We start from the raw sequence: 12,918 nt of genomic DNA on the forward strand, positions 1-12,918 counted from the left end.
CAGCCAGGCTGATATTCAGCAAAACACGTTTCGAAAGTGCCAAACCCCTCCGAGAAAAGTTGCATTGGCTCCCAAAGAACGGATCATCTTCAAAATCTGCACCTTAGTCCACAAAATCATATATGGTGTAATCCCAGAATACATGACAGACTTCATAGACTTACCAATAAGAAACAAAGTCAGATCATCAAGATCCTACCTAAACCTACACTACCCAAATTGCAAGGGACTGAAATACAAAACAACTTATGCAGCTGGCTTCTCTTACATAAGTGCACAACTATGGAATGGGCTCCCAAAAGGTGTGAAAACAATCCACGACCACTTGAACTTCAGGAAATCACTAAAAACCAACCTCTTCAAAAAGGCCTACCCCAACGACCCCACGTAACCCTCTTCACCTACCAACAAAGCATAACTATGATCGCACAGGACAACATGCAATCTTCATACATTTTGACCCTCCACTTATACATCATACGATCACTATACAACTTTGTATTTGTTATCCACCGACTGGGCAAACGCCTTTGACGGTACTATGTAAGCCACATTGAGCCTGCATATAGGTGGGAAAATGTGGGGTACAAATGCAATAAATAAATAAATAAACTGGGAACCTAAATGCTTCATGCAATTACTGATCATTTAACCCTACTCTCTGTTTTCTATCCTTTAGCCAGTTTTTAATCCACAATAGGACACTACCTCCTATCCCATGACTCTCCGATTTCTTCTGGAGTCTTTCATGAGGTACTTTGTCAAACGCCTTTTGAAAATCCAGATATTGTGTATCAGGATTTTCAAAAGGCATTTGACAAAGTACCTCATGAAAGACTTCAGAGGAAATTGGAGAGTCATGGGATAGGAGGTAGTGTCCTATTATGGATTAAAAACTGGTTAAAAGATAGAAAACAGAGAGTAGGGTTAAATGGTTAGTATTCTCAGTGGAGAAGGGTAGTTAGTGGGGTTCCCCAGGGGTCTGTGCTGGGACCGCTGCTTTTTAACATATTTATAAATGATCTAGAGATGGGAATAACTAGTGAGGTAATTAAATTTAATGACGACACAAAGTTATTCAAAGTTGTTAAATCACGAGAGGATTGTGAAAAATTATAAGAGGACCTTACGAGACTGGGCATCTAAATGGCAGATGACGTTTAATGTGAGCAAGTGCAAAGTTATGCATGTGGGAAAGAGGAACCCGAACTATAGCTACGTAATTCAAGATTCCACGTTAGGAGTCACCGACCAAGAAAGGGATCTCGGCATCATTGTTGATGATACGTTGAAACTCTCTGCTCAATGTGCTCTGGCGGCTAAGAAAGCAAATAGAATGTTAGGTATTACTAGGAAAGAAATGGAAAACAAAAATGAGGACATTATAATGCCTTTGTATCGCTCCATGGTGAGACCACACCTTGAATATTGTATTCAATTCTAATCGCCATATCTCAAAAAAGATGTAGTGGAATTAGAAAAGCTACAGAGACAAGAAGGAGATGGGACGACTTCCCTATGAGGAAAGCCTGAAGCGTCTAGGGCTCTTCAGCTTGGAGAAAAGACGGCTGAGGAGAGATAAGATAGAGGTCTATAAAATAATGAGTGGAGTGGAACAGGTAGACGTGAATCATTTGTTTACCCTTTCCAAAAATACTAGGGCTAGGGGGCATGCGATGAAGCTACAAAGTAGTAAATTTTAATACGAATCAGAGGTTAGATTAGTGTGGTTTAAAAAAAGGTCTGGACGGGGGGAACAAGAGGGCAACCGGAGAGTACGTATGCAACTGAGCTCCTGACTCCCAGCAAACGCCATCGAGTAAGCATCTCTTACCCCTAAGTATAATGGGGAAGAGGAAAGGGAAAAATCGGGCGACAGACCTCCTCCAACCCCGAGGGTCCCGCTGACCGACAGCAAACGCTGGAGAATTGTGGCGTCCAGAAGCTAGAACAACAGAAGCCCGCTCTGGTTAGATCCAACGGATCTCTATCGGATCGCAGCATGGAAGCGGCCTCGTTGAGTACGCCACTGCTTACAGCTCCCCCGCAACCCGAAAGCAGATCGATGTCGGCGGAGTTGCAGCAGCAGACGGTGCCAGAAGAGCTGAGTCTACATGCAGCTGGAGGAGGACCTGCCGTTACATCAACCCCAGAATTGCCATCGTCGGGGAGTGTGATGGTAAGTGGCCCGATTTCTCCTCTTAACATGGGGGCTGCATTTCTGGAAGCTGGAGAATTTAAAAAACCAGTAGTAGTCTCTATGGACACACTGTGGGAAACTATTCAAGGACTGAACTCTACCCTTATCCAAATAACGAATTCCTTTAAAGAAGATGTTTCCTTCTTAAAACAAACTCAAGAATCCTTAACTGGCAGAGTGCAAGAAAATGAAGGGAAAACTGAAAATATAAGTGGAGAAATTAAGAATTTACAAAGCCAGAAAGGAACAGTGATTAAGGACAGGGATATTCTAGTTAGGGAACTAGAATATCTTGACAACCAAGAAAGAAGGAATAATTTAAGATTTCTTAATTTCCCAAAAGCACCATTGGTGTCTGCAACTGATATGTTGAAAAAATACCTTGGAGAGTTAGTTCCAATGGAGGGGTTTTCCTCCATCATTAGAGCTCAATATATACCGGAATAAAAACTCGGGACCTGAACTTCAACCTGAACTTAATATTACTGAATTCTTCGAAAGCTCACTGGAAGTTGTTACATTTCGAACTACTTTATTAGTCTCATTTGTATTTGAATCAGATAGGAATAATATTTTTCGATTATACTTTAACATATGAATGATAATTCTTGGTGAAAGGATTCAAATATTTCCTGATTTAAATAAAGTCACACAGAAAAGAAGACTGAGAATTCATGGCCTTAAAACCTAGAATTTTCGCTATAGGTAGTACTTATGTGTATTAAAAATTTCCTTGTAGGTGTCTGTATCCATAAATAATACAAATTACTTATTCCTTGACCCAAAGAAAATGATGGAATATATATTATCTAAGGAAAAGGGTGCTGTTTCAACCTGAATCTTCACACAGAGTACATGCTGTTATACCATTAGTGAGCAGATTTTTGGTTCTCCTCTCTGACTTGATTACATTATTTTTCCTTTTATTTTATAATTCCCTATATCTTGTTCCCAAAAATTGTGGTCAAATGTTTAAAAGTTTAAATACCTTAACCCTCACTGGGAAAATATTTTTGCCTTGTTTTTGAACTTCTAATTTCTAGCATTTGTAAATATGAATGTAATATTGAAAATGTGTAAATAAATATATATATATTTTTTAAAAGGTATGGACGGCTTCCTAAAGGAAAAGTGCATAGACCATTATTAAATTGACTTGGGAAAAATCCACTCCTATTTCTGGATAAGCAGCCTAAAATGCATTGAACTTTTTCGGGATCTTGCCAGTTTTTGTGACCTGGATTGGTCACTGTTGGAAACAGGATGCTGGGCTTGATGGACCTTTGGTCTGTACCAGTGTGGCAATACTTATGTACTGTAATCTTTTAACCTTTTAATGTTTAGACGGTAAGCTCTTGAAAAAGGGATATGTAATTATGTATCCTATACAGAAACACATAGGTGCCCTTTTACTAAGTTATGTTAAACAGTTAACCACATAGAGGGTAATTACCTATAGATTACCTTAACTTAGGTGCCAGAATGATGTGCCCTAAGCACAAATTCTATTTGGCAGTTGTGTGTGCAACTGTCATTATATAAAACTAGCTTAAGTTTGCATTTATGCGCCTAACTTAAGTGTGACCACTTACACTAGCTCAATGGCTAGCAAAAATGCTCATGCTTAACTGTATTCTATAATCCGTATGTAATTGCTTGACATGCCCCAACCCGCCAATATCCCTCCAAGGTCCACACCCCCCTTGAAGTTGAGTGTTCTGGAATTTGAGCATGCAATTTATAGAATACTAAGAGCAGTTACACATTTAACTGCCAATTAACACCAATTATAAACAATAATTGGTTGGTCTTGGGATCTGAAGGAAGGTCGAAAGATCACTCCTCCAATGGAACCTGGCGCTCTTCCACAGAATCCTAGCAGTGGTCTATATCAGACTCATGACAGTAGCATTCTGTCTGTTTGCACCCATTCAGATGACTGGACTCATGGCCAGGCTCTGGAAGAGAGCATCAAGGACCAGCATGGGGTCTGGATCTTGAGGAAGGTTAGCTTTCTGAGGGGCTAAAGAAAATAGTGTCTTCTCCACCACAAACCTCGATACTCTTCAGGCGACTGTGCTGATGCATGACCAACAGGGAGAACATGGGCCTCTATGATGGGTTGGACTGACATCACACCCAATGTCAATGCCCTTGATACCTCAAGCATTGCATCAGACGAGAAGGCGCCCCAGTTCCTCTTGGAGCATAGCCCAAAACCACTACCTTGGAGACAGGCACCAGTAAAGGCAAGGGCTCAAATCGGAATAGTCAGGACCACAGAAGGTATCAGAGTTCTCAGATACTGGCGATGCCAATTGCCCTGGTGTCATGTTTTGAAGGGGATTGATGCAGATGCTCATTGGCCTCTGCCTGACATCGGAAACCCCTTGGTGTTGATGAGCACTACATTGAATTCTTACGGTCCCTCAGTATGGGATCTGAGGATACATGGCCCCAATGGGCACTGCTGATGCTCAAAGTCAAGGCAGGAGACCTCCTTGATGCCAATCCATTCCCAGTTTCCAATACAGATCCAGGGGCCATGGGGACTAATGTCTCTGATAGACAAGTTTATAGACCTCGGCACTAAAAATATTTTTTGCACGACTCCGGATGGTTCTTCAACATCTGGCAACAGAGTTTTCAAAAGAAACATGGTTGGACCCCAGATATGACAAACACCAATTATGAGTGTCAGTAAGTGACATGGTCCAGGCACACTGGTGGAACATTTTAAAAAATAAATAAATAAAAGAACTGAGGGAAAATAAGACAATGCAAGAAAAAACAAGTCGGCTGCGAGAAGAGACAGAAGAGGCACATCTTTACTACATGAATGAAGACAGAATGCAGTGCTCCAAAAGCTTCTGGAAGGTTGCAGGTAAGTTCTCTGCACTGGAGCTCTGTTGATTGCATTGCTCACTGTGAAAATATGCTGTCCCTGCGTGTCCTCGAAGGAGCAGCTCATGGTTAGAGCAGAAGGCTAAGAACCAGGGGAATTCAGATGAAATCCCACTTCAGCTCCTTGTGACCTTCCGCTAGTCGCTTAAGCCTCTATTGTCTCAAATACAAATTTAGATTGCAAGCCCCCAGGGACAGAAAAAAAGCCCTACTTAATGTATACTGCTTTGAAAGCATTGGGCTTGCAGGCGGTATATAAGAAACTAAATGTCATCAAACTGGGGCAACACTGGGTTAATATGACCTGGTCTTGCCCATTAATACCAGTTTTGGTAATCATTGTGGCAACATGCCTCAACAACGTGAAGCTTTACATACAAGTTACTCCAGGGCTCCTATTTGAACACTGCTACTCCTTGGACATTCCCACAGGGAGTCAAGTGTTTTCTAAAGCCTGTCACATTGTTGGTGCAAAAGAGTAACACACACACCTCCGTACTTAACATCCTCATTCATTCTCTAATCATTACTCAAATAGACTACTGTAATTCCGTTTATCACCGTCATCGCTTACAGCTAGTTCAAAATACTGCCATCAGATTCCATCATCTCAAGAAATACGATCAAATAACTCCATACCTCAAACCCTCCCACTGACTGCCTATCTCCCATCGTATCAACTACAAGACCCTTCTACTTATTTTCAAAACCATCATCTCTTCTGAAACTCTTTATCTCTCCCAATACCTTCTTCCCAATTCTCAAACACACACACAGATCTTCAAAACCAAATCTGCTTACAATCCCTACTCGGAGAGAAATTTTCCATGAGGATAGTCGGCACAACCATGTTCTTTTACCAGGTCCCAAGCTATGGAACTCTGTCTCCTCATCTCAGACAAATTACTACTCTACAACTTTTTTAAAACCAATCTTAAAACATTTCTTTTCCAGGATGCCTTCTCCTAGTACTTATGACGAGGCCATAGACAACTGGTAAACGTTATCCTCTCCTTTCCATTTTTTCCCCTCCTTTTCTTACCTATCAGTTCCTACTTATACAAGCAACAGTAGGATAAAAGGGGGAGGAGGAAATGATGAAGACATACAAGCAACAGTAGGATGTCTTCGTCATTTCCTCCTCCCCCTTTTTTTTTTTTTTATAGATTGTAAGCCACCCAAGATGGTTGTTCTGCTGGGCCAGATACTAAATTTTCCAATAAACTTGAAACATTAAGTTCTTTCACTGGCCCAATGGAGATCTCACATGAGCTTTTAAGTATGGGACGGATGAGAGTGAAATCTTTTGATTTTTGCAAAGAGTTGCTTTCTCAACAAATGTGGGGACCCTTCTGGAATTCCTTGACCCATAAAGTAGAGTAGGATCTTGAATATGTATGTTGAATAGGATGTCAGAATGTATTTTATGTCTTTTTTTTAATAATCTCTGAAGAGATCTGTAAAAAATGCTAATATAAAACTAAAACTTATGTACAGTTGATCAGCCAGTGTAGGTTATGCTGATCTGTTATTAAGCATCGTGATGTATATTCTGACATTTAATTGGAATGTGTTATGTGCTAATTCTGTATTTTTGCTTGTCATGTAAATCTTTTTTAAAAATGATTTAAAACATACAAAAACAAACAAAAAAAACAATGGAACACTGAATATTTACCGGACATTCATTTGGATGATGAAAGGACTGAGGCTTTAAAAACAGACTTCTCTATCAAGATACTGCGATTAGCCGCATTTATTGAGATACGTGGTGAACGGCGTTGACTGGAAGGAGTGCACACAAATGAATGCCTGCCTTTATGAGCCAACGGGCTAAATAAAGACATCCTGGGGTTCAATGGTTTCTGAAAGAATAACAGATGGTAAAATTATGTATCATACCTGATAATTTTCTTTCCATTAATCATAGCAGATCAATCCATAGACTGGTGGGTTGTGTCCATCAACCAGCAGGTGGAGATAGAGAGCAATCTTTTGCCTCTCTATATGTGGTCATGTGCTACCAGGAAATACTCAGTATAGTCGATATCAAAGCTCCATCCGCAGGAATCACCAAACATAGAGAATTACACCCACAAAGGGACACTCCGCCACCCAACCACCGCCGAAGCGGAGGAAACTGGATTGTCCTGCTACCGCAACCGCGGGAGGAGCTGGCTTAACCCATCACCGCCAAAGCGAGAGGGAAACAAAGCTACCCTACTACCGCACGAAGCGGGAGGGAGCACTGGCACAATTTAGTTATGAATCCAACCACCGTCGAAACGGGGGGAAAGAAGCAGCAGCTCACTGTAACACAAAGTCGTCCCAACTCCAGGGAGATCCAAGTGGAAGAACTTGAACTCGAAGTCCTCCTGGACAGAAACTGAAGTCTAAACTTGAACCTGAAATATAACTGAACTAGAACAAACAGTGCAGATATCTGGGAGGGACTATGGATTGATCTGCTATGATTAATGGAAAGAAAATTATCAGGTATGATACATAATTTTACCTTCCATATCATCAAGCAGATCAATCCATAGACTGGTGGGATGTACCCAAGCAGTACTCACCCAGGGCGGGACATGGAAATCCCAGAACGCAACACTGAAGCTCCAAACTGGGCCTCGGCCCGTGCTGCCACGTCCAAGCGATAATGCCGTGAGAAGGTATGAGCCGACGCCCAAGTCGCCGATCTGCAAATCTCCTCCAAGGAAATGGACCTGGACTCTGCCATCGAAGCCGCCTGTGCTCTAGTAGAATGAGCCTTCAGCTGGATAGGCGGAACCTTCCCTGCAGCCACATAAGCTGCCGCAATCGCTTCCTTGACCCAATGTGCCACGGTAGGTTTAGATGCCTGCAGACCCCTACGGGGGCCCACAAACACCACGAACAGGTGATCCGACTTCCGGAAATCATTGGTCACTTCCAAGTATCTGATGATAACTCGTCTAACATCCAGGCATCTGACAGCACGATACTCCTCTAGATAATCCTCCCTATGGAAGGAGGGTAGACAAAGCTGCTGATTCACATGGAAGCGAGAAACAATCTTGGGCAGGAAGGAAGGCACTGGGCGAATAGACACTCCTGCCTCCGTGAACCGCAGGAACGGCTCTCTACATGACAGCGCCTGGAGCTCGGAAACCCTCCTGGCTGAAGCAATTGCCACCAAAAAGACCGCTTTCAACGTCCGGTCCTTCAGAGACAGCTGCGATAATGGCTCAAAGGGTGGCTTCTGCAAGGCCCGCAGCACCAGATTGAGATTCCACGTAGGCACTATCGAGTGCAGAGGAGGGCGTAGGTGATTAACCCCTTTGAGAAAACACACCATATCTGACTGAGAAGCCAGGGAAGCACCCTTCAGGCGACTCCTGAAGCAAGCTAGAGCCGCTACCTGGACCTTAAGAGAGCTGAGCGACAGGCCTTTCTCCAGACCTTCTTGCAGGAACGCCAACACTGAAGCAATTGGCACCGTGAAGGGCAACAAGGATCCTGCGTCGCACCATGATACAAAGGTACGCCATACCCTGGCGTACGTAGTAGAAGTAGAGCACTTCCGTGCTCTCAGCATAGTGGCGATGACCTTGTCCGAGAAGCCCTTCTTCTTCAGCCACTTCCGCTCAAGAGCCAGGCCGTAACACCAAAGGGGAGGGATCCTCCATCACCACGGGACCCTGATGCAAGAGGCACCACTCCGCTGGAAGCCGCAGAGGACTGTCTACGGAAAGCCGGATCAGGTCCACATACCAAGGGCGTCTGGGCCAGTCTGGACCCACCAGGACCACCCGGCCTGGGTGTTTCGCCACCTGGCTGAGAATTCTGCCCAGCATAGGCCAAGGCGGGAACACGTAGAGAAGCTCCTGTACCGGCCACTGCTGGAGAAGAGCATCGACCCCCAGAGATCGAGGGTCCCATCCTCTGCTGAAGAACCGCGGCAATTGGCCGAGGTCGCCTCAGATCCAAGGTCGGCATGCCCCAGCGCTTCGTGATCTCCAAGAACACCCGAGCAGACAGTTGCCACTCTCCAGGATCCAAGTATGGGCGACTGAGAAAGTCGCCTCGACATTCAGGACTCCCGCAATGTGAGCCGCCGCAGCTGGTCCAGATTCGCCTCTGCCGACTGGCATAACTTCATGGCCTCCCTGGCTAGGGGGCGCTCCTGGTACCTCCCTGGCAATTGACATAGGCCATGGCCGTGGCATTGTCTGACAGGATTCAAACTGGCCTCAGTATCAGTACCTGAAGAAACACTTGAAGCGCGATTGGCCCGAAGTTCCAAGAAGTTGATGGACCACTTCGTCTCCCGCCGCGACCATAACCCCTGCGCTGTCCTTCCCAGCCCGGTCAAGCAGGCGTCCGTCGTAACGACAATCCACTCCGGGGACGTGAGAGGCATACCGGCTGACAACTTGTCTGACATCAGCCACCAACTTAGCGCCCTTCTCACCGCCGGGTCCAGGGGAAGGCGAACTGCGTAATCCTCCCGAAACCGGAGACCAGCGCCACAGAAGAGAGTGCTGTAGTGGCCTCATATGGGCCCTGGCCCAGGGCACTACCTCCATCGTGGCCGTCATGGAGCCCAACAGTTGCACATAATCCCAAGTCCGAGGAGCTGAGGAGGCTAGGAACTGGCCCACCTAGGCCTTAAGCTTGAGGCTCCGGTTGTCCGGCAGGAACATTCTGCCCACTTGACTGTCGAACCGAACACCTAGATACTCCATGGACTGAGTTGGGCGCAGCTGACTTTTCTCCCGGTTGATGATCCATCCCAGGGAGCTCAGAAGAGCAATGACCCTGTCTGTCGCTCTCCCACACTCCACAAAGGAGGGAGCTCGAATCAGCCAGTCGTCCAGGTAGGGATGGACTTGCACTCCTTCCTTGTGGAGATAAGCCGCAATGACCACCATCACTTTGGAGAAGGTCCGCGGAGCCGTAGCCAACCCGAACTGGAGGGCTCTGAACTGGAAGTGCCGGCCCAGCACTGCAAAGCGCAGGAAGCGCTGATGAGGCGGCCAGATGGGAATGTGCAGATAAGCTTCCTTGATGTCCAAGGATGCCAGGAATTCTCCCTCTTGTACCGCAGCAATCACGGAGCGGAGAGTCTCCATATGGAAATGCCGTTTCTCAAGGACCGATTGACTCCCTTGAGGTTGAGATAGGCCGAGAAGGAGCCTCCTTTCTTTGGCACCACAAGTAAATGGAGTACGTCCTGTGCCACGCTGCTCTACAGGCACTGGGACCAACCGCCCACAAGGCGGAGCAAGTTGTCCAGAGTCTGCTGAACTGCTGCCACTTTGAGGGCAGACTTGCAGGGAGAGTTCACGAACCCATCTCTCAGGGGCCGGCAGAACTCCAACTTGTAGCCGTCTCTGATGACTTCTAGAACCCAAGCGTCCGAAGTTACCCTGGTCCACTCGCCCAGAAAAGAGGACAGTCTTCCTCCTATCTGCTCTGGGCCATGGACCAGGGCCCCGTCATTGGGTACGAGACCCTGGGGGAGGACCGGAGGAAGAACCTTCTGAGCAGCGGTCTCTGCGAAAAAAATGCTGCTTTGGGGAGAACCTCTGCTTGAAGGAGGAGGAGCCCGACTTGCCCGGGCGATACCAACGGGCTTCTTGAAAACGGCCCTCAGAGGAACCAGGGCGAACACTGCTGGCCCTTGCCTTGATCTCCGGCAACCTCTTACCTTTAGAACTGCAGAGATCGTTCACGATCTTGTCCAGCTCATCCCCAAAGAGCAGCTTGCCCTTAAAAGGCAACTTGGCTGCGGGATTTGGAGGCATGGTCAGGTGACCAATGCTTAAGCCATAGTCATCGACGGGCAGAGACTGTCTGAGACATACCTTTAGCTGAGGCTCTCAAAACATCATACAGCAAGTCTGCCAAGTAAGCCAAGCCCGACTCCAGGACCGGCCAATCCGCCCTCAAGGAAGGATCCGAGGGAGAGGCTCGCTGCACCACCATCAGGCATGCCCTGGCCACATAGGAGCCGCAAACCGAGGCCTGCAAATTCAAGGCGGCCGCTTCAAAGGCTAACTTTAAGGCCGCTTCCAATTTCCTGTCCTGAGAATCCTTAAGGGCACAGCCACCTTCCACCAGCAAATCCGTCTTTCTTGTCACAGCAGTGATTAGACAGTCCACTGCTGGCCAGCGCAAGGCCTCCTGTTCACCCTCTGGCAGAGGGTACGGACGAGTCATGGCCCTAGCTACCTTGAGGTTCGCCTCAGGAGAATCCCATTGAGCCGAAATTAGAGTTTTCATGGCTTCATGGATGTGGAAGGTTCTGGAAGGGCGCTTGGTTCCCAACATAATAGCGGAACCTGCCGAGGCTGAAGGAGGGCCTTCCTCCGGAGAGGAATACTCAAGATGCTCATAGCCTGAACTAACAGGTTAGGGAATTCCTCTGAGCGAAAAAGCCGCGCTGCAGAGGGGACATCTCCCCCATCAGGGCGAGGATCAGCCTCCTCCAAAGAATCCCCAAGGGACCTTTGGGAGAACTCAGAAACGCTGCCCTCATCTACATCAGAGGAGACAGAGTCCCCCAAGACCTGAAGATCCACCCGAGGGCGCTTGATCAGGGAAGCCTCTTCCCCTATATCTGACAGGGCAGCAGGAGCAGCGTTTTGCAGTTGAAAGGCCTGATGCAGCAACAAAATAAACTCGGGAGAGAAACTCCCCTGTTTGTGCACCTCTGCAACCTGGGCCACAGCCCTAGAGGAACTCTCAACCTCCACTCCATATAGCGGGGGAGAGGCGCGCTGCGCATCCAAAATGGCGTCTGGCGTGTCACTTCGCAAAGGAGCCGTTCGGGAAGCATGGCGCTTAAACTTCGCCATCTTCTTACAGCCGCCCAACTCAAAGGCCGCCATACCAGAGGCCGGCCGAGCTGCATGGGCGGCCGACGTCGGAAGGGCGGACATCGGGGGATGGGCGCCTAAGGCGGGAAAGGCCGCAAACGCCCCAGCGGAGGAAAAACCGGCAAAATCAGCAAAGTCCGGAAGGGTGCCCAAAAAGGGCTTCTCTGCCTCCGATCCCCGCGCCTCCCCACTAGCCGCGCGATCGCGGTCCGGGGAGCACTTTTTCGCACCCTTACCATCTGACGCCATGATCCACGAGGGAAACGTTCGGGGAACCCCCTGCCCACTAGGAAAAGGTAAAATTACCTGCTTCTTGCTCCGAGCTGCAACGAATTGGTGTCCCAGTGAGCAGCTGCAAGTAAAATCTTTTCTGCTTCAAGATTGTTATGTTTTGTTTTTTTTGGGGGGGGGGGGGGGGGGTTTAACGGAGCCAGCGGGAGTGGGGAGAAAAGGAGGGACCTGGCACCACCAGGTTTGCACTTGCTCACGAAGAGCCCTCAACCCCAGGTACTCAACAAAGCCTAAGTAAATAGGCGTGGAGACCAAGCCAGAGCTACTGCATGTGACCACACACCTGCTAGACAGAGAGAATACTGAGGATTTCCTGGTAGCACATGACCACATATAGAGAGGCAAAAGATTGCTCTCTATCTCCACCTGCTGGTAGATGGGTACAACCCACCAGTCTATGGATTGATCTGCTTGATTATATGGAATGCCAGATTATACATGTAGTCTAAGTTATTAGTAAAGATAAAACAGTTTCATAGTAACTTTGAATAACTAAATCCATAGGCCCAATCTACATCATTAAAAAACGTGGAATGCATTTTTAGTGGCAACAGCAACAATTTAAATAAAATGATTATGTATATTCAGCTCTACTGTCAGTCAGTGGTGACCAATATGGAAAAATTAGTTCATTACCTGATCATTTTCTTTCCTTTAGTC

At 46.8% G+C, this 12,918-nt stretch overlaps 1 protein-coding gene across 1 annotated transcript in view; it reads right to left on the bottom strand.

The window, feature by feature from the left end:
• NUSAP1 (nucleolar and spindle associated protein 1) overlaps nucleotides 1-12,918 on the bottom strand; it is a 268,127-nt gene that overhangs the window by 45,145 nt on the left and 210,064 nt on the right. Inside the window, 1 exon segment of the mRNA XM_030214927.1 lies at nucleotides 6,783-6,969. Coding sequence (XP_030070787.1) covers nucleotides 6,783-6,969 — 187 coding nt within the window.

This window comes from Microcaecilia unicolor, chromosome 9, assembly GCF_901765095.1.
Source record: "Microcaecilia unicolor chromosome 9, aMicUni1.1, whole genome shotgun sequence".
NCBI classification, from domain to species: domain Eukaryota; kingdom Metazoa; phylum Chordata; class Amphibia; order Gymnophiona; family Siphonopidae; genus Microcaecilia; species Microcaecilia unicolor.